This window comes from Melanerpes formicivorus, unplaced genomic scaffold (genome assembly GCF_026170545.1).
Source record: "Melanerpes formicivorus ecotype bairdi unplaced genomic scaffold, bMelFor1.0.p_v2 SCAF_11, whole genome shotgun sequence".
Classification (NCBI taxonomy): Eukaryota; Metazoa; Chordata; class Aves; order Piciformes; family Picidae; genus Melanerpes; species Melanerpes formicivorus.
The window spans coordinates 13,341,257-13,363,161 of NW_027142363.1; the positions used below are offsets into that span (position 1 = coordinate 13,341,257).

The 21,905-nt window shown below is 39.9% G+C and overlaps 1 protein-coding gene across 4 annotated transcripts in view; it reads left to right on the top strand.

Moving 5' to 3' along the window:
• DOP1B (DOP1 leucine zipper like protein B) overlaps positions 1-21,905 on the top strand; it is a 58,679-nt gene that overhangs the window by 12,493 nt on the left and 24,281 nt on the right. For 3 of the 4 annotated variants that reach the window (XM_068144584.1, XM_068144585.1, XM_068144586.1), the window contains exons 3-18: positions 905-1,086; positions 1,183-1,353; positions 4,928-5,117; positions 6,395-6,493; positions 7,659-7,782; positions 8,566-8,666; positions 9,106-9,220; positions 12,742-12,862; positions 13,371-13,490; positions 14,095-14,200; positions 14,651-14,842; positions 15,659-16,352; positions 17,464-17,735; positions 18,690-18,842; positions 20,014-20,114; positions 20,825-21,015. In XM_068144584.1, the coding sequence (XP_068000685.1) occupies positions 905-1,086; positions 1,183-1,353; positions 4,928-5,117; positions 6,395-6,493; positions 7,659-7,782; positions 8,566-8,666; positions 9,106-9,220; positions 12,742-12,862; positions 13,371-13,490; positions 14,095-14,200; positions 14,651-14,842; positions 15,659-16,352; positions 17,464-17,735; positions 18,690-18,842; positions 20,014-20,114; positions 20,825-21,015 (2,932 nt within the window). The remainder of the gene's footprint in view (positions 1-904; positions 1,087-1,182; positions 1,354-4,927; positions 5,118-6,394; positions 6,494-7,658; positions 7,783-8,565; positions 8,667-9,105; positions 9,221-12,741; positions 12,863-13,370; positions 13,491-14,094; positions 14,201-14,650; positions 14,843-15,658; positions 16,353-17,463; positions 17,736-18,689; positions 18,843-20,013; positions 20,115-20,824; positions 21,016-21,905) is intronic. The other variant, XM_068144587.1, reaches the window with a different exon arrangement.

Here is a 21,905-nt window from a genome sequence, read left to right on the forward strand (position 1 = left end):
ATCTGTGTGCCTTTGCAGACAGCAATCAAAGGCTAAAGTGCCACTTACTTGCAACTTGTTTCTGTAACTCTCTCTGAATTGAGGAGACATAGATAATTACCCTGCTAAAATGTATGTGTTGCTCAAGGAAAAGCGTAGTCTTTCCAAAGAAAGGTGCTGCAGTTTGTTTCAAAGAGCTGGCCCTTCTGCAGTACTAATGACTTTATTTCCTGTCTTGGAGATTTTTTAATGAATAGAATAGAATAGAATAGAATAGAATAGAATAGAATAGAATAGAGACCAGGTTGGAAGAGATTTTCAAGATCACCGCGTCCAACCTATTATCCAACATCACCTAATCGATTAAACCATGCAACCAAGCACCCTATCAAGCCTCCTCCTATTGATATGTCAATACAGTGATTATACTTAATAAAGGTTACTGAAAGCAGCCACATAGAATTACAGATAAATTCTAAGATGTTATTATTCTGACTGTTTTGCTTGGAAGGCTATTTGTTTACGTTTCAGCTGTGCATGAACTGAAAATCTGCACAAAAAGGTAATGATTCAATTCTTACTTATTTTTTAATAACTTATAAATTTTTGTCCTTAAAAGCTGAGATGTTCTTCTTGTCACTTACCCAGTTCCACTGGAGACAGGATAAGGGTATGCTGTACCTACCCTGTTCTTTGACTTCTGTTTGCAGCCTCTAAGCAAAGTAAGACCAGACTGTTCGTGACTGATTCCATATGAAAATTCAGATGCGGTATTCTGCTGTTTCAGTGTAACAAAATGCATTTATGAGAGAATATAGGAGAAAGTCCTGAATACATTTAGTTCTTCTCATTCTTTGGCATGCAGTCATCATATATGTCATCTTTTGTATTCCAGCTATGTATTCTTATCCCCTTTCTTTCACAGGCTCTTCAGAGTAACCTGAAGTATTCCCTATTGCCAAGACGGCTGATCATCAGCAAAAGATTATCTCAGTGTTTGCACCCAGCACTACCTAGTGGAGTGCATTTAAAGGCACTAGAAACCTATGAAATAATCTTTAAAATCATTGGGACAAAATGGCTTGCCAAGGATTTATTTTTATACAGGTAAACTTTTCTTTAAAGGCATATGCATGTCACAGCCTGGTTTAATTCAGTCATTTTTTCTTATCTTTTATTTTATTTCTTATTTTTTAAATACAGCTCTGGTTTGTTTCCGTTGCTGGCAAATGGAGCAATGTCAGTGAGGCCTGTGCTCCTTGGTTTGTATGAAAAATACTTCCTTCCTCTCCAAAAGTCCCTCCTGCCTGGTCTTCAAGCCTTTGTAATTGGACTGCTGCCTGGATTGGAAGAAGGATCAGAAATTTATGACAGGTGACAATAAATATTCATTTGAAAGCAGTATGCAGTGTTTCACTTTCCTAGGGAATTCTCAAGAAATTTCTGTCAGCTCTCTACAGAAGGAGCTTCTAAGGCTGGAATAATACTGAGTTCCTGAAAAAATGCAACAAATTGATTTGAAGTAGAATAACTTTCCCCTTCTATTTTCATCTCAGGAGGAGAATCGAAGAGAAGAGGAAAGGGAGGGTTAAAAATAGATGTGCTGAGAGACATTAATAAGATCTATTTCTTAAAACTGCACCAAATGCCTTAATAATTAACCTGACTCCCCAAACCACTGCTCTGTCAATAAATTCTATTTAAGTGTTGCAACACAAGAGAGGAGCTGAATTCTTTCCAGTCTTTCTGTATCAGTTATTTACCCTCAGGTAACATAGGCAAGAGGCAACTCTTGTAAAATCTGCTTTGGAAAAAAGTTTCTCTCCCCCCCCTAGGTTGCTTTTGCAGAAGGGTTGGTTCTTTTATGGATCCCTTGAGTGAAACCAAGAAGGATACAAGTAGCTAGTTTGGGAAAAAAACCTTGAATTTTGTTTTGTTTACGTGTGAAGGAGGAAAAGTTAGAAATATAGAAAAGGAGGAAGAAAAAGCAAGGGGTAGCAAAAGCAAAGATATTTACCACTGTGGATCCAGGTGGTGTATTGCTGATCCTGAAGGTCGTGATCAGTGGGGAAGCGTCAAACTTTCCCTGTTACCTCCAGGGTTTTATTGCTTTTCCAATCCCATACGTAGTCACACTGTCCCATTCAGCTGCTGTGGTTATGGCATGTTTGACTGGTATCAACACCGGTCCCACAGTTAGCTAAATGTGCCAGTCCTGGCCTCACAGTAACACTCCTGAGAGAGGAACTTGTGACTTTGTCTGGTTATCAGCTGCTATTGTCACAGAGCTTGTGGTCTTGTAGATAAGTAGGATCTTCCTGGGATAATGATGTGAAAACACCTTGGGAAGGCAAACATGAGGATGTGTTGTTTTGGACTCCTGTGCATCAGGAGGCCCACAGAAACTTGTCACAGTGAGCCTCAGCATCTGTTGGTTATCAGCACAGAGTTTGTGGTATTGTAGATAAGCAGGGATCCCCCTGGGACAATGGTGTGAAAACTCCTCGGGAAGGCAAACAGTGCTGAGGCAATTAGAGGAAGACAAACTTGACTCCTTACATAGGTGCCCTGGTAGTAATGGCAACAAAACCAGGATCAGGAAGTGTGCTGAGTAGAACAGCTCAGCACCCATTTGTGTAGTGGTTTTACTTGAGTTACCAGAATTATTTTTTAAGATGTTATAAAACTTCCAGCACCATAGGCTTCATCCAAATGTTTCTTTGCTTAAAGAGTCAGTAAATGTTGCATTAGAAACTCATTTCCTTTTGTATTACCAGTCTGGCTATGTCAGTTACTATGTATACATTTCATACAAAAGAAAACAAACAAAAACCACACAAAGACCAAAGTGAGATGTGCTAGGCTGTGTTGATTACAGTTGGAAAGCAAAATACTGCTGTGTCTAATCCCTTGTTTAAAGAACAGGTATTAAATTGAAGGCTCATATTAGTTGCTGGAGCAACTAAAAGTAGCTTGCATGTATTCCAAATCTGGCAAGCAGCATTCAGTTGCCAGTTTTAGAATATCAGATCCATGTATACACCTCTTACTCATCTGCTGTAGAAACAAATATTTTAGTACATGCTTTTTTTTTGTCAGATGATGTGTAGATTTCTCTTTCCTACAGAACTAGTTTGTGACCGCTTGAGCAGCTATGTCCCTCAACCCGGGACATAGCTGCTGGGGTCTTGGGGGAGAAAGGGGATCCTTTGGAACTAAATCCTCTGTGTATCTGGGAACTTTTTTAGTGACACTGAAGTTGTCTTGAAACTGACTAAATCTGAAGTAGTGAGTTAATGGGAACTGCTGAGCAACTTCCAAGATCTGACTTCCGGTTTCATCCCCTTTTCCCCTGTTCTTTCTTGATGGCACTGTTTACCTCTGTGCCTTGAGCAAACAGGATCACAGACAGGAACTGGCTGTATATTTCACTGTGATAGATTTATGATAAAATTGATTTAATGCTATTTTGTGAAATATAAAATAGTGCAAGGAAGTTTTTTCTTTCATTGTAAAGATGCATTTCTCTGTTTCATTGGAGCATGAAACAGAGACCAAGGTGTCTGATTGGGAGATGTGTTAGATCTATTTAAAATTCAACTTAGTATCATAGTATCAGTCAGGGTTGGAAGGGACCACAAGGATCATCTAGTTCCAGCCCCCCTGCCATGGGCACGGACACCCCACACTAGATCAGGCTGGCCAGAGCCTCATCCAGCCTGGTCTTAAACACCTCCAGGGACAGGGCCCCAACCACCTCCCTGGACAACCCATTCCAGGGCTTCACCACTCTCATGGTGAAGAACCTCCTCCTCACATTCAGCCTGAATCTCCCCACCTCCAGCTTCATTCCATTCCCCCTAGTCCTATCACTACCTGATATCCTGAGAAGTCCTTCCCCAGTCTTCCTGTAGGCCCCCTTAAGATACTGGAAGGCTACAATTAGGTCACCTCGGAGCCTTCTCTTCTCCAGACTGAACTTCTTGAGAGACTTTTCACTGAATGTTTTCAAATCTTCACCATCAAGGACTAACACTAATATATCCCCTGCTTTTCCTGAAAGTGTCAAAAGTACTAGTTCAGGTCATGCTTCACTCTAGAAACTATTTCCTTCTTAAACACTCACATACATCAGAGTTTGCACACAGACACACACAGAAAATGGAAAAGAAAATAGGGCTCAAGAGCTACTTTATAAAGAAATGAAAAAGAACATCAGATTCTTGGGGGTGGAGTGTCCCTCTTCTGTGCTGGACACTTCTTCCTCTTTTCTTACTTCTACATTCCTCATGTGACATTTTAATTACTATGTTGTAGTCAAATATCAGACTACTAACAGAATTGCCAAAGCAGCAAGTTTGCTTTCAGACACAAGACCTCCAATGCCTTTTAAACTAATTTCAGTGTTAGTGTACAGTCTCGTGTTCATCAACTGACAGCATATAATTTTACTGCTTTTTGGTTTTTTTTTGGTTCAGTGACTTACAATTTCAGCCCTTGGATTTCTATATATAGGTATGTAGATTATCTTCCAGTTCCCAGACTGAAAATTCGCTTTCAGAGTCTAGCATCAGCTTAAATTATTTCCAGTTCATTGTCACACACTTTTGGTTGTAAATATTTTGCAGTCAGAGCTACCCCCACAATTTGGTTAAAGCTTAGTATCTTCATCTCAATTTTTCAGGCAAGAAGTTTCCTAAAGTATGCATAGAGACTTTGTTTCAGTGAGGGTGCACAGTGACAAAGGATTGAGTGTTTCTCAGTTGCTTTGATACAGTCAGATGCTGGCCATCTTCCTGTGAAAACAGCAGTACAAATAGCAGAAAGATGAGGAAATAAAATAAATAATGCCAACTACAATTCTAATTCTGTTTACAATTGCCTTTTTATGCTATAAAATTAAACTAATAAAACCATGATTTCGTATGCCAAATGTATTTCCATACAGAACAGATGCTCTGCTTGTGAAGCTGTCCTTACTGATGGGCCAGGAAGTGTTCTATGGAGCACTCTGGGGCAGTGTCCTGGCCAGCCCATCCATCAGGCTGCCTGCTTCTCTTTTTGTGGTCAGCCATATCAACAGAGAGCTACCTGGAAAACAGCAGAAGTACATGCTTGGCACTGATTATAACCTCACAGTAAGTTCATTGCACGTTTTGTAGAACAGTCTTACAGAGCTCATTGAACATACTACTAGCATACTAGCAGATTATGACTTCTGTGTATTCAATTAGAATGGCATGCTCTTAAAAATATTTTGAGGAGACAGAAAGAGAGGCTAATGGAATTGCTTAATATGAATACTTCATGTGAACATTTTACCTGAAATACAGGAGATAATGTCCCATACTGATTTTGGGTAGCCTGCAGAATGTCAGTCTTCTGAAGCTTCTGCAGGTTTTGGTTATTGGTACTGCATACCCTCTTGAAAGACTGACTCTGTTTCAAAGCAGATGATAGGTTAGACATCTTTTCTTTACTTGTTCTGAATTTGCATTTAAGGTTGAAGACCAGCTTTTCTGTAGTACGGTATATCCAGTGTTTAACCTGGATTCCCCTGTGTTTGCACAGAAGACAATTGCCCTGGAAGACAATCTTGAAATTTAGTATCTGGTTTTTTTTTCCCTTCAGCAAAATGGTAGCAGGTGGCAGTTTAGTAGGTGGCAATTTATGTTGAACATGAGTGATGGAATAACTATAGTGCTAGTTAAAGTACTTTAATATCTGCATTTTGTGAGGCTTCACATTCTGTTTGATATGCACTGTGGCAATCTGTATTGTTACAAAACCAATTATTCCATAAGTATTAATGATCCTTTTAACAGTACTCCACAAATATTCCTTTTTTTTTTTAAACTCATTTTGGGGGCAGGAGTTAAATGGCTGAGTAGTTATCCTCTTATTGAAAAATGTACTGTTCACATTTAACCAAGTTTATTTTATTTCCTTCTTGTGATTATTAACAGGATGGGATAGGATGGGATAGGATAGAATGGGATGGGATGGAATGGAATGGAATGGAATGGGATGGGATGGGATGGAATGGAATGGAATGGAAGGGAATGGAAGGGAATGGAATAGAATTAACCAGGTTGGAAAAGACCTTGGAGATCATTGAGTCCAACCTATCATCCAACACTATCTAATCAACTAAACCATGGCACCAAGCGCCCCATCCAATCTCTTCTTAAACACCTCCAGTGATGGTGACTCCATCACCTCCCTGGGCAGCCCATTCCAATGGCAAATCACTCTTTCCATGAAGAACTTCTTCCTAACATCCAGCCTAAACCTCCCCTGGTGCAGCTTGAGACTGTGTCCTCTTGTTCTGTCATAGATTGCCTGGGAGGACAGACCAACAGTTATAATGTTACCATAAAGTAAAACACCTTTATGCTTTCTTTTGCTTTTACAGATAAAATCTTTGTGTGCATCAGTATTGGATTCAAATGTCCTTGTGCAAAGAAACACTCTAGAAGTGATTCTCTTCTTTTTCCCATTTTATACTGCTTTGGTAAGAGTATTTTGGTGTTGTCGCGTGCATTTTGCGGGAAGCTGTCTTCTGTGAAACCAGTCTAGTTCCTGCCTCTGTGATTACCAGATGTCTGGATTTTATACCTTGAAAACCAATGAAGTTTTGCAGTGTTTATGTTCCCTCATTAGTGTTAATAGTAGAGGAAACTGGTGATTTTTAAACTCCTTACAACTCCAGATAGAGGTGTGCTTTCACAGTGATTAGTGTGTAGTACTTGGAATGTGCTTGGAGTACTCAGGCCTGAGAAACTGCGTATGGAAAAGATATTGAGCTCCTTTTTCAAGCAGGATTTCAGCATTTGGAATTGTCTTCACTAAACTAAGATACTTCTGTTAAATACTAGAAAAGAAACTATTACTTGAAATAGGAGCTGTTCCCCATCATTTCCTAACTTACCTAGCAGTATAGTCAGTGTTTTGAAAGTAACAAGTAATTTTAAGTCTCATGGCATAACATAATAAAGTCTTTAATATTTTTTAGCTTAGCTGTACCTTAAATAAGAACATAGTATCATAGTATCATAGTATCATTCAGGGTTGGAAGGGACCACAAGGATCATCTAGTTCCAACCCCCCTGCCATGGGCAGGGACACCCCACACTAGATCAGGCTGGACAGAGCCTCATCCAGCCTGCTCTTAAAGACCCCCAGGGACGGGGCCTCGACCACCTCCCTGGACAACCCATTCCAGGGTTTCACCACTCTCATGGTGAAGAACCTCCTCCTCACATCTATCCTGAATCTCCCCACCTCCACCTTCATTCCATTCCCCCTAGTCCTATCACTACCTGAGATCCTGAGGTAGTGATAGGACTAGGGGGAATGGAATGAAGCTGATCACAATTGTGTCAGAGTCTCTTTCTTGAGATTTTTAGTATACAAAATACTCTGTTGTTAATGGTTTGGGTTTGGTTTTGGTTGGTTGGTTGGGTTTTATCCCAAAAAACATTAATAATATTGTTAATATTATTATCATTAATAGAATTATTATTATCATTAATATCATTATTATAATTAATAGTGTTAATATTATTATCAATATTATTAATATTATTAATATTGTTAATATTTAAAAATAAATCATTACCAATTTTACTTGTTTCAGTGTTTACAAACAGCTAAAATATCTTTGCTTTTCACCCTAGGACTGCAATGAAAGCACTATTCCATTGCGGAGGACTGATTTAGTCTATATACTGTCATCAGCTACACAGACATTGTTGAGGAGAGATATGTCACTCAATAGAAGATTATATGCATGGTTGCTAGGTACTGTACAACACATAGTGGTATTCAATATTCTGCATACCTAAGAGGGAAAAATAAAGTGGTGTTTAGTTGCCATTTATTAAGTACCTGTTTAATAAAAATAAGCATTCATTTGGCAAACAGGTCTCTTCAAAGCAGAAATCATTCCACTGTCCTGAATCACAGTATATCTGATGAGTTATTTATGGTCTTGTCCATGGTTCATTCTGAAGTGTTTCAGTGGGCTGAAAGGCATGAGGCACTTTTTTAGCCTTGCTCTGCTGGAATAGTCCATGAGTTTCCATGTGGGCTTAACATGTCGAGGAGACGTATAGCATCTCCTCATCTACCTCCTTTGAATTGTGTAAGAGGACACTAAAACTTGACAGGGCAAGTTTCATGTAGTTGCCTGAGAGCTGCCCTTGCTGACCCTGTGACTGGATCTGGCCTTGGGTATCATAGTATCATAGTATCATTCAGGGTTGGAAGGGACTACAAGAATCATCTGGTTCCAACCCCCCTGCCATGGGCAGGGACACCCCACACTAGATCAGGCTGGCCAGAGCCAGATCAGGCTGGCCAGAGGTTTGATTTATGGTTCAGTATACCATATCTGTATGCATCAAACTGTGATACATAGGCCATCCTTGGACAATAAATGAGCTAGTTTCAAGCCAAGTGTTGAAATGGCAAAGGTTAAAAATACACTGTAATTTCAATATTTGTTTAAATGACGTGTGTAGTGCTCAGTACTGTAGTGTAGTGTTTATCTCTATACTCCTGATGCCTTTCTTTATCTCATAGGCTCTGATATTAAAGGTGGCACTTTTGCTCCAGACTCAACAACTTCTGAAGAGCATGCTGTCTATTTCTTTGGAAAATACTCTAAAGATCTTTTGGTTGAGGTTGGTGCTCATTGTATATAGATGTATTTACAATCCTTTCAAATGTCAGTGCAAACTGCATCTGGAATTGTTTTCATTACACTTTGTCCTTCACTTTCTGTCCCTAAACGAAACATCCTTTTGGTGGTTACATTTTCACCTCTCTGAATGCCTGCTGTGCTGTATTTATCCCCATATAGTATGTGCTTACGTTACAAATGGATTCTAATGGAACCAAAGGGTAGCATTTTTCTGAACTACTTGAATTATTCAGAAATGCTTCTCTGAATAAGATCAGCTCTTGAGTACAGATGATGAGATATTATTGATTTATTTCCCTATATGGACAATCGAAGCCAAATTGTACTAGGAAAAAACTAAATTTAGGTACACTTCACATCTTAATAAAATGGCAGGCTCTCTTCTGCATGTAACATTTTGATACCTTCTTTTTCCCTAGAGTTTGATTGAAATTTTACATCAGAAATTCCCAGAGTCTGATACAGAAGAGCAGCATCAAGCTTATTTGAAACCCTTCCGCATCCTAATCAGTCTCCTTGACAAACCTGAAATAGGTAATGTTGCTTCTCACTTCTGACTGCTAACAGCTCTTGTAACTTGGTGTTCATCACCTTTGACAGCAGGACCGGACTAGAGGAAAAGGTTTCAAGCTGTGCCAGGGGTGATTCAGGATGGATGTTAGGAAATGTTTCTTCACAGAAAGGATTATCAAACATTGCAATGGTCTGCCCAGGGCAGTGTTGGAGTCACCATCACTGGAGATGTGTAAGCAGTGTGTGGACCTGGCACTTACAGACATGGCTAGTGTTGACTCTTCAATACTGGGTCAAGGATTGGACTGGATGATATTTGAGGTCTCTTCCAACTAGATACATTTTGTATTCTGTGACTCCATACAACACTCTGCACAGTTCTCTTAATTCTGAATGTGTGTGCAGGACGCCATGTTCCCTGCCTTGAACATGGTTCAGAACAGTGCTCTGGATGGAGCACCCGCTCCATGTTATCTGCAGATTACTGTGTACCATGGATGTATCCTAGGGAGGAAAATGTTCTACCATGCACAGAACTGCCATCTGAGGGACCAGTTAAAACGAACCACTTCTGCCCTGCTCTCAATATACTGCTCTGTTAATTCCTTGGAGTTTATTCTCTAAAATACTGTCAGACCTTTTTTTTGGTCTTATAAAGCGTCTTCTATTTGGAAAATGACAAGTGCTGGTCTTGTCCAGGTTTTTACCTGGTTCTTGGCTGTGCTTGGAGGCCTTCCTATACACTTGTGTCAAACTCTCATGACTATCTTGCTTTTCCAGACACTGCAGTCCCACAGGCAGGGGTGGTACTGGTGTCAAGTACCTGCAGGTAAGTGGTGCTGCCCACTTACCTGCAGGTACTCCAGCTGGAAATAACCCGTTACAGGTGTAGGGAGGTAGGGGTGCCTCTGTCTAGTGGCACTGCTGGCATATGCCAGCCTGATGCTACTGTGGGAGCTATAGTTTGAGACTTCATGACTGAGATGTGAAGAATTTCCTCCTCTTCCCTGTCACATGTTTGTCCCCTTGAACATGAGGTTGCCAGCACCAGAAGGGTGTGGCTCTACCAGCCCTTATTTTAGAGAGCAAGTTCTCCTTTCTCCATCAAAAAATTAAAGCAAAGCAATATGCCAGATTTGTAGGATTTAACAGGAATCCTACTGGCATTTGTTAGAAGCTAATAGAATCTTAATGATTGGCTGTATTCCAAAATATCATTCTAGGAATTATCCTGAGAAGCAGAGTGATGTTACCAGAGACTAAGCCTTAGAATAAAACTCATGTACTGAGACTAAACACTTGGCTGGCATGTAGTTAATTTTGAAGGCTCCTGTATCTAGTAAGCTAATCCTCTTTCATGGGTCAGGAAAGTCCTTTTAAGCATGTTTCCTGTAAAAGATTTATCAAAGCACTGCCAGGAAAAATGAGGATTCCGTACTGCTTATCTACAAATGAATACCTAAATCTGTTTATACAACAGTGCTGTTAATGTTTGCTTCCACTGGTTTTAGCTGGGTTTTAGCTGTTCAAGAAAAAGTAAAGACTTTTTTTTTATTATTTATCACAGTTAAAGCCTCATTCCATAAAGTATTTTGATTTCCTGACGAAAGTCCTGAAGAAGAGACTAAGGTTGTTACATTATAAATGTATTGATTAATCTCAGTTAATACCCTATTGTATGTTTTATTTAGCTGACAGTCAGGTTTAGTCTGAACTACAAACAAGGGTCATTTAACTAAACCATATTATACAGTTTAATGTTTCTCTCCTAGGCAGCACACAAAACATAACTTCTTGAGCCTTAAGCCAATATGACTTTCACTCCCTTTTGGAATGTCTTGGAGTGTTAACAGTGTTTGTTTGGGTTTGTTTAAAGGAAGCAAACTAAAGCATAACAAAAATCTTTGTCCTTTTCTGTTGCTCTTAATCACTTTAGCTTTTTTAATGTTTTCCTTTTTAGAGGCACTCATTGGAATGCTTTATGCACTACTTGTTGTTTAATGGTTCCATGTTTATGGTATAAATACTTACTATTTGTTAAGATCTACAGACAAATTCAGATAAAACAAAGAAGTTGTGTCCCGTGAAATTTGGGTGCAATTGTCAGCACCCACCTAACTTACACTTTTTCATAAGGCTATTTAGAATAGAATAGAATAGAATAGAATAGAATAGAATAGAATAGAATAGAATAGAATAGAATAGAATAGAATAGACCCGGTTGGAAGAGACCTTCAAGATCATCATGTCCAACCTATCATCCAACACCACCCAACCAACTAACCCATGCAACCAAGCACCCTATCAAGTCTCCTTCTGAACATCTTCAGTGATGGTGACTCCACCACCTCCTCAGGCAGCCCATTCCAATGGGCAATCACTCTCTCTGTGTAAAACTTCCTTCTAACCTCCAGCCTAAACCTCCCCTGGTGCAGCCTGAGACTGTGTCCTCTTGTTCTGGTGCTGGTTGCCTGGGAGAAGAGACCAACCTCTGCCTGTCTACAACCTCCCTTCAGGTAGTTGTAGAGAGCAATAAGGTCACCCCTGAGTCTCCTCTTCTCCAGGCTAAGCAGCCCCAGCTCCCTCAGCCTCTCCTCATAGGGCTTGTGTTCCAAGCCCCTCACCAACTTTGTTGCCCTTCTCTGGACACCTTCCAGCAAGTCAACATCCTTCCTAACTGAGGAGCCCAGAACTGGACACAGTACTCAAGGTGTGGCCTAAGCAGTGCAGTGTACAGGGGCAGAATGACCTCCCTGCTCCTGCTCACCATACTGTTCCTGATCAGGCCAGGATGCCATTGGCCCTCCTGGCCGCCTGGGCACACTGCAGGCTCATGTTCATCCTACCATCAACCAGCACCCCCAGGTCCCTCTCTGCCTGGCTGCTCTCTGTTTAGTTTAGTTTAGTTTAGTTGCCTAAACCAAATTATTTAAGCATTTGAACTTTTAAATCTGCTATTTTTAACATCTTTTCTTTCCCAAAAGTTAATCTAAGATTAGTGTGTTAAATGTGCGCTGGGAAACCTGCTTGTTCTCTGTACGGATCCAGACACGGCAGTTTTTTTTCACATGTGAACTCAGTTTGTGGCTGTTATTATTATGCCCACTTAAGAATGATTGCAGTGTAAGTGCTTTATGACTTAAGTGTAAGGTAGAACCAGTGCCATGGCTTTCCAAGAACTACTTTAAAAAGTTCATAAGTGAACCACAGATGGTATTTAACTAGAATTAAAAAGCAACAACCCAATAAAACCAAAAGCCAACAACAACCACCAAAAAAAAATACCCCAAACAAACAGCAAAAAACCCCACCAAACAAAAAACCCCAAACAAAACACCAAAAATATTTAACCCTATATTCACCTTTATTTTAACTGGAAAGTCTGACATTTTTTAAAGCCACAGAAGCATTTTCTTCCTACTTTGGTGATCGTTTCTTTTTAGCTTAGTTCCTAATAATGTAAGTCTGTACAAGCTAGTAACTGAGATATTTGGCAATGACTTTGATACAACTATTGGATTCTTTTTTCCCTTGAATTTTAGGGCCACAGGTTGTTGGCGATCTGTTCCTTGAAGTTATTAGAGCCTTTTACTCCTACTGCAAAGATGCGCTTGGCTCTGATCTGAAACTGAGCTACAATCAAAGTGGCAACATACTTGCAAGGTATAACTACAAGTTATCAACTGTGAACTGAAACTTTGTCATTTATATTAAGCTAACATAGTAAAATCTGACCAGTTAAGGAAGGTTAGGTCTTTAACAAAGTTCTTCATGAGATTTTTCTATTGCTTCTGGTTTTCTGCACATACACTTGACGGGCAGAGAAGAAAAATTATGTACACTGCATATGATTGGTGTTGATTAAATTCAGCTATATTGGCCAAGAATTGGTCTGGTGACAGAACTTCTAACCTTTTAATTTTCAGAGTTGAAAGCTTGATTTCTTTTATTTGGGAGAGAAAAGATCAAAGTCTATCTTTTACAGAGTGATTTAGTCCTTCATTTTAAACAACCAGTGTCTTTTAGCCTATAGAGAAAGGGGGGGGTGGCAGATTTTAGAACACATCAGCTTATACTGAGATGTGCATGCTCTTGGAATCTTGGAACCTTCACTAACATCTGTTTACCTGCCCTCCCCCTCCACCCCCCCTTTTTTCTCTCTTTCACACAGTGCCATCAAGGAGAATAAAAATGCTTCGGAAATCGTCAAAACAGTCAACTTGTTGATCACATCCTTAAGCACAGATTTTCTTTGGGATTACATGACCAAATGTTTTGAAGATTGCTTCAGGTGGTTATGTTGTCAAACAATAGTGCTTCTCTTAAAAATGCCACTTAACAGCTATCTGTGTAAGATAAGAAAATTTACTGAAGGGTTTAAATTCTAGAAGCGCATAACACGTGGTAGCATTGGTCAGGTATGTAAGCTGCATCCTAAAATAATTCAAGAATGAAAGCAGGTAAATAATAAGATATAAACCAGCAACCTGAGGACAAAGTAAGTTACTCTGAAAATGACAGCTGAAGAAGGAAAAGGTATGGGAGGGAGAAGTCTTCCTCAGAAGAACAAGTGGTGTTTGAAGAAAAATAAAGATCTGCCTTTTCTGTGTCTTTCTGAACACAAGAGAGAAGGTCATACTTGAAGTAGTAAGGCTGTATAGAGATTCAATCAGAAAATTAGAAGCCCTTTAGCATCTCACATGCAAGCTACAGTCTAGGTGATTTTGGCAGAATGTTTTAACCTGCTGTGTTAGAAGAACCATTTTACTTTGCTGCAGAAAGCCTAGCAATTCTGTATTTTGTGTGGGTTTAATGAAGCTTTTTTATTGTAAGAAGAATTTTTACAGGGAAAAAAAAACAAAAAACCTTACATAATGATGTTTCTCTCGATCCAGAAACAAATCCACGCAGATGAAATACCCTCTTGAAAATATGAGCACTCCTCCTACGGTGTCTGAACTCTGCACACTATTGGTGTTTCTTCTTGATGTGATTCCTTTGGTAAGGCAACCTGAAATTGACTACTTCAAAGTCTTAAGGAACTTAAAATCAAGTAATTCGTGTTGTGAGTAGTAGGCAAACTGACATACATGTGCATATGCATGCTATGTCCTGCAAAGTGTAGTTTTGTGCGCTGAATTGTACACAGCCACCCATGCTACTGCCTAGCAAAATGAAAATTGTTTGCATTTTTAAATATGCTGACTCTATCAAAGAATGAAAAAGTGCACCTTTTGATTCTTGGATAAATAATCTCCTGGGACTGTTGGATATATCATGACATTTTTAGGGTATGATTTAGTGTCCATCCTGTAGAAGGAAGAAAGAAGGAATAGCACTGAAACAAGTTTGTACAGCTTACCCATTCGTGAATTGACTTTATCAGTGTTGCTGGACAGCTGAGTAATAAACAATATGTGGTAACTATTTTAAATAATGCTTTTATTTTAGGAGCTCTACTCTGAAGTGCAGACTCAGTATCTTCCACAGATGCTCAGTTTTATGGTGCAGTCTCTCCTGGAAAATATGGAAGTATTAGATTTGCCAGAACTCACTCATGCCTTAAAGACCTGTTTCAAGGTGCTTAGCAAAGTGCAGATGCCCCCTTCCTATTTGGACGCTGAGACAGGAAGTGGAAATGGGGTAGGTGCCTTTCCAATACTCAGAGATGTTTAAAGTTGTCACTGACATAACTTATTTTAAAATTGCTAATTTTCCTGACTTAAACCTAGACAATAACTGCAAAAATAAAGATCTTTGAACCTTACCTTCTTTGGCCTCTTCCAGAGCTATCGGATGCCTTGTTATCCATACTGGATATTCAGCCTGACCTGTTTGAATTATTTGTGACAGTGAAGGCGTGTAGTCTTGTCTAAAACAGGACCTCTAGAGAAGCATTTGATTTAAAGGTTTTTAAAAGGCATTCAGCATTATGCAGTTGCTAAAGGTTTGAGTTTGCCAAATCAAACCCAGCTTTACGGCTGGTTAGGTCTGCAAGGCTTTCAATTAATATATTGGTTTCACACAATGTGGTATTATTTGTGTGCAAGAGACCGTGACAGGGAATGAAGAATAGGTGTTGTAAAGCAACCACATAATCACAGCCTGCCAAAGTTTTGCAATAAATACATGCATTTGACTAGAAATGATCCAACATATGTAACACTGTTTCTAGTGGTGTGTTGATTTTAAGGAAACAGTTCCATCAGCTCAGCATCTGTAGCCATGGATCTGTTGGTGTTTCTTGAGCCAATCATATAAACATTTGTTAGGTTTTAAATGCAGTTAAGTTGAACTAAATAACTGTCTCATGATTCTGTAAAAGTAATCTGTGTCTGAAAACTGCAGATACTAGGGCTTTTTTCTGTCATTGCTGCTCCCTACTGCCTGCCATAGCTCTATGTAGTCTAAAATGATCTACAGAGTGCCACATTAACCACATTAACGTTACTGTTTTAGAGCCCGGTGAAAAGGGAGAATGTGGACATAACCTTGGAGACTAAGTCTGTGCTGCAAGAGGAAGATGAGGCTCCATTCCCAACTCTGAAGTCAGAAGATAGTGGCATTGGTCTAAGTGCCTCTTCCCCAGAGCTCTCTCAGCATTTGGGGGTGCCGACCGTGACCCTGGAGAGGGATGATGTCTGGAAGAAAGGGGGGAGCATTCAGAAAACTTTGTATTGCATCCAAGAGCTAGTTGCCAAGTTTTCCAGTAAATACATTTTTGGGATGCAATTTCAGGAAACAAGTAATGAAAGAATCTCAACAATGAATCTGAATGGAAAGGAGAAGAAAGAGAATGGCTACAGATTACCTGAAAATACTGGCAAGAAAAAGAGCCCCTGGGATGCAAAGCAAATCACAGTACCTCAGTTTAAACAAATGCTTTCAGACTTGTTCTCAGTCCGAGGGTCACCATTCAAGAACAAAAGTTCTGATCCTCTTCCTTCTGACCACAACTGTGGTACTAAAAAGGAAAAGGAGGAAGAAGAGTGGGACTTAGAACAAGTAATGCTTGTCTTGGGACCCCTTAGAGGTGATTGCAAGGAAGCTTTTGCTGCAGCTTGTCACCTCTTGTTGGATTGTACCACATTCCCAGTCTATCTTTCAGAGGAGGAGATGGAGCAGTTCTCTCTCTCCCTCTCTCAGATTCCTGGTAAGAAAAGTTCCCTTTGCTTGTCAGCTTGAATTCAAAGGAATCCAATATAAACTGACATATAAGAATAATCTTGTGTAACAGGAGGACCTGTTTGTTCTGGGAATTCAAATTCATTCATTAGCTTTAGCAGGAGCGGTTACTGGCCTGAAGGATAGTTGACAATATGGGTTTGTAGTAAATGGAGAGGTGGGAAACTGAAAACTTGGATTCTCTTCCTTATCTCATAAAAAATTTAATCTCCCTTCCTTAGCAATATATGGGTATATCACCACTTTGCTAAGGGTGAGTTGTGTGGTTGAGCTGTCTGCTTGAAGTGGACGTTTGAGTATTTGTAGTCCCTTCCACATGGTCAGCAATGGACACAATGGCTTGCTTACATAATTGTGTTTCTTAGGAATATCTTCCTAGGATTATAGAAGTTTCTTTTCAGAGTCCTTTTAAACTTCACACTCTGGTCAATACAGTAAGGTTTAAAGCCAAAAAGGGGAGAACATCTGATAATGGAAGTCTGGGCTGAATGTGTTACACAAGTTGTCTGATGGGGAGAAGGGAAAGTGGTAATTTTGTTGTAGTAGTAAAGCTGCTGAAACATTTGTTTTAGAAGCCAGAGGTGTGAACCATACTTCAGATTCCTCTACTCAAGCTTTAATGAAACTGATTATTCAGTCAAGAGAAACAAAGATGGCTTGACTTGATGTTAGCCACATCAATCCAATGTGTGCTTCATGGCTTCTGAAATTATATGCTCCACACTACCCTAAAGAGCATCCTTGGATCCACAGACTTCTGTTGGCTTTGACAATAACTACTGGAAAACAGCAGCTGTAAAAAATAGTTGGGAAAAAAACATAATCTGGGAAGGAGAAATCCACTAGTTAGTGGGTTACTGAGGTCCTGCAAGAGTTTTCACCTGAGAGGAATTGGGATAAGAATATGACTTGCTTTGAAGCAAGCCCCTTCCAAGGTAAGGGACTTGCTGACAGCATGGCAGTTAGATTTGGGCAGTCATTTTTGTCTCTTGGTCTTGTGAACTTGATTGAAGAATTCTTGAAAATATGACCACAATCTTGAGATTATTCAAAAACTTCTTTCTCACTTACCTTCTGAGGAGGTTGTGATGCCAGCTTCCCTCTGTGGCTGAAGTCCTTAATGACAATATGCTGTTGTGTGAATGACTGCTATGTTCAGAACGTGTCCATCTTCACATTGCTGGAGGTGATCAACCATTCCCAGTCACTGGCACTCGTGATAGAAGACCGAATGAAGCGGTACAAAATGTCTAGCCACAACCCCTTTTGTGGAAAGCTACAGATGATCACCCTTCCTCCTATTGCTCCCGGAGTTCTAAAGATCATCTCAGAGAAAACAGATTTCTACCAGGTGTCAATTTTCTCTTTCCTTTTACAGTCCAGCAACACTGAACCTTTAAGGATGGGGTGGGAAAGCCAAAGTTATTTGAGGATGGATGTTTGGGGGGCATCATGCCTGTGTTACAATGACACACTGCTGGTTTTTGCTTCCACAAGCATTTGAAAGCAATTGCATTCTTCATGTGCTTCTCAAAAGGATGTTCAAAAGTGACAGGTCATTTTCAAACTATCAGTTGGTTCTGTGCCCTCATTCTTGGGGCAGTAGATATAGTTGATTTCTGATTTGAAGGTTTGGTTTCATTAGCTTGAAAGCTATGCGATAGAGAACTTTGATTCACTCTAAGCTTTGATTCACTCTAAGCTATCATAGTATCATTCAGGGTTGGAAGGGACCACAAGGATCATCTAGTTCCAACCATGGGCAGGGACACCCCACACTAGATCAGGCTGGCCAGAGCCTCATCCAGCCTGGTCTTAAACACCTCCAGGGAGGTGCAATAAGAGAAAGTATAAGTGGGTAACAGTAATGAAACATTCCATCCTCCTTGTTTTCAGTATGTATATTTGAGTTACGCTTTCCTTCTCCTGATCATTTATTTAGTGTTGATATGAGGGTTGGTTCCAAGATCTTTTCATCATTAATTACTGTGTTTGTAATTGGTGTGCCTGGCACAGGAATAATCTGTTAGACTTTGACCCAGAAAATAAAAGCAGAAACTAATTTTCTTAACTGCTGGTTGTGTACATTTGAATTACCTATCCTGCTAGGATAGGAAGGTTCCATTCCTTTAGGTCTGAGTGTATGACCTGAATTATGGCTCTTTGCTAAACTAAAATGATTTGGAAATCCCTTTGGTAATAGAGGGCATTTGTGCAATGGGAATGTTTTAAGTCAGGGAAGAAAAGGGTATTATTACTATTATCATCATTACTGTTCTTCTTATTAATAATTCTTTTTCCCTAGAGAGTAGCCTGTGTGCTCTGGGATCAGCTGAACAAAGAGACACGGGAGCATCATATTGCCTGTGTGGAACTGTTCTACAGGCTGCACTGCTTGGCACCATCAGCAAATATTTGCGAAGATATCATCTGCCATGCACTTCTGGATCGTGATAAGGTGACTCCTGTATTCACTGAAACCCCTTCATCACTGTAGAATTGTTGCATTGCCTCCCAGACTGCCTTAAATTCCCTTCCACCCTATATCTTCACTCCACGGTCCCTCTGTCTTCTAGGAGTCCAACAGATTCTGTCCATGCCTTTGCAATTCCCTGATATTTATTCATCATGGAACTACTGCTAAACCTAATCCCTAGATACAACAGCTCTCCATGCATGCTGGAGCTGTTTTAATTTCAGCCCAAATTATGTAATATCTAAAAACTTGCAGGATTTGTAAATATTTTCAAAGCCACCCAGCTTATTTTGTGTTGATTTTGTAAACTTCATATTCCAGCAGACTTTATTATCTTGTAAGTGTATGTCAACACAATGTTGATCCTGTGTCCACTTCAGTATTAAGATCCCCTAATAAGTAAGCTGTAGGCATTTGCCTAGTTTAATGACAGAACAGTTCTTCATAACTTACAGTATATTTGTGAGGAGTGCCTTGCACAATAAAACTTACAACAGCCACCTTTAGTCTTTGGTGTTGTTTTCATCTTTGCTCTTGCAAAATTGAAAGTTTGGAAATCCTTTAAAATCTTTTAAACACAATTAGCATTAATAAACACTACCTAATATACCAGTGTCTTCCTGTTTTGCCATCCAGGTTTTTAAACCTCCTTAACACCAAACCAAAACTACAATGTTTATATGCAAGAGTCACAGCATGCATCAGGTTGAAAGAGACTCCCAAAGGTCATCTGGTACAACTCCTCTGCAGTCAGCAGGGTCCTAAAATACATTTTTAGTGTATTGGCAAGTCGTCTTTTTTCTCTCCCACAGACACCATGGCTGTTAATTTCTGGCTGTGCATTATTGAATCATAGAATTCTTAAAGTTGGAAGGCACCTCAAGGATCATCTAGTTCCACCCCCCCCTGCCAGGGGCAGGGACACCTTACAGTAGATCAGGTTGCCCAGAGCCACATCCAGCCTGGCCTTAAAAACCTCCAGGGATAGATACCTAGTGTTTTGGTTTAGTCTCAATCTCTCAAACTATCTGGGAAAGATTAGCAGTCATGTAGACAATAGCTGTTGTTCTGCTAAAGGTTTAAAAATCACTAACATTTTACTTGGAGACAAATGCTGCAAAAAAATATGTATCTGTCTTGTTTCCTTACAAAGGGGACAAGGCTGGAAGCACTGTTCAGATTCTCTGTCATGTGGCATCTGACCAGAGAGATCCAAGGCAGCAGAGTGACTTCTCACAATCGGTCCTTTGACAGGTATTTTCTATTTCCACTGACTTAGACTTAGATTTATATATTAAAACTATATGATGCTTTGCTCTGTTCTTTTTTCTTTTTCTTAGGTGGGAAAAAGTTCTCTATAAAGAGAACAAAAAAATGAACAAAAGGAAGATCTTCAACTTTCTTGCACCTTTGCAAAGCACTCTGTGTGCATGGTGCACTTTCCTGTGTGAAGGAAGTTCCTGTAAAATTAGAAAGAGCTTCACATATGAAGAGCAGCTTGTAGACAAGCTTCTGCATAGCAGATATTTCTTTTATCTTGGAATGGGTTAAATTTCTTTCCAAAGAAAATAAAACCAGCTACCTGTGAGAAAACAAAACAAAACAAAACAAACCTCCAAAACAGCAACAAAAGTAGTCTAATTTTTTTTCACGCCGTCATAGCCTCTGTATAAAATGAGACAAAAGCACTAAGAGTGTTTCTAAATAAATATGTGAAAGAGCTTTAAAATATGCTGCTCTTCTAGAGTGTGAGTGTGTGTATGGTCTTGCTTCTACAAATGCATGTGTGCTTGATCTCAACGCGGGAAAACGTGCATGACCAAGCTGTTGTTAGCAGGCATGAGCCATTAGCTGCTGCTCAGTCGAGCATGCGTTGTGTCTGTTCCCTGCCACTCTTCTGTGGTTTGCATTAACTTTGTTTAGGATTTTCAATTGTACTTCTTCGTTCTGATTTCTCCACTCAGGTCTCTGTTTGTGGTACTGGACAGTCTCAATTGTTCAGATGGTGCAATTGGTGCTGCAGCACAGGGCTGGCTGATCCGTGCTCTTTCACTTAATGATGTTGCACGGATTCTTGAACCAGTCCTGCTGCTGCTGCTTCATCCTAAGACACAGCGCACGTCCATCCACTACATCAAACAGAAAAATTCAGCAGGTAAAACTGTTCTTGGACTGAAACTGTAAGTGCTAACACAGCATTGCATACTCCTGAACACCTACTGAAGGTAGTCTCTGAAGTGCAATGGTATCCTCCTACCCTAAGTTGTCTTGTATCAGTTTCATATTTTCCTCCTCATCCAAATACCTCTCAGTGTTGTGTACAAGAGAGTTCAGGAGTAAGTCATGCTAGATGATGGTCTAATGATAATTTCTATTACAGTGGCTGCACCTACGCTGTTAGTTTGGATTGCTCCCTGCTTTGCTCTGGGATCTTGTCCCACACTTCTCATTGCCGTTCTCAGATGATCCACACAGCATGTGTGTTCACTGTTCATGGGATCCCTTCTCGAGCAAAACTAGGTCTGCAACCAAATGAAATCCAGGAGCAATTTGGTGACTATATCAGTCCAGGAACTGTTCATGTAGGCAGGATGGACAGACAAACCTCACTCTCTCCAGTCTTGCCACAGTACACCATGCACCCTCATACCAGGATTCTTTATTTAGAATACTTTTTGATAATGATTCACTCAGCATAGTGTTACAATAATCACTCAGGTTATGAGAACCAGCTTGCTGTTTAGGGTGCACTTACACAAAGAATCTACACCTAATTCTGCTAACTTCTAAAAATTATATCCTAATCATTACCTTTGTCCAAAAAAGATCCATCTTGATTTAAAAGAAGAATAGCTGAGCCCTTGTTGCATATGTCAGATGCATCCCAGAGTTAGGATGCAGAAGCAAAGAGAGATATTTTGAATTGAAGATAACCTTCAGCCACTCAAAATTAGGAATGTTGCAGAGTGTCTTCATCTTGGCAAAATAGATTTGACAGATCAAGATCTCCATTTCAAGACCTGTAATGAGAAACATTTTGAACCG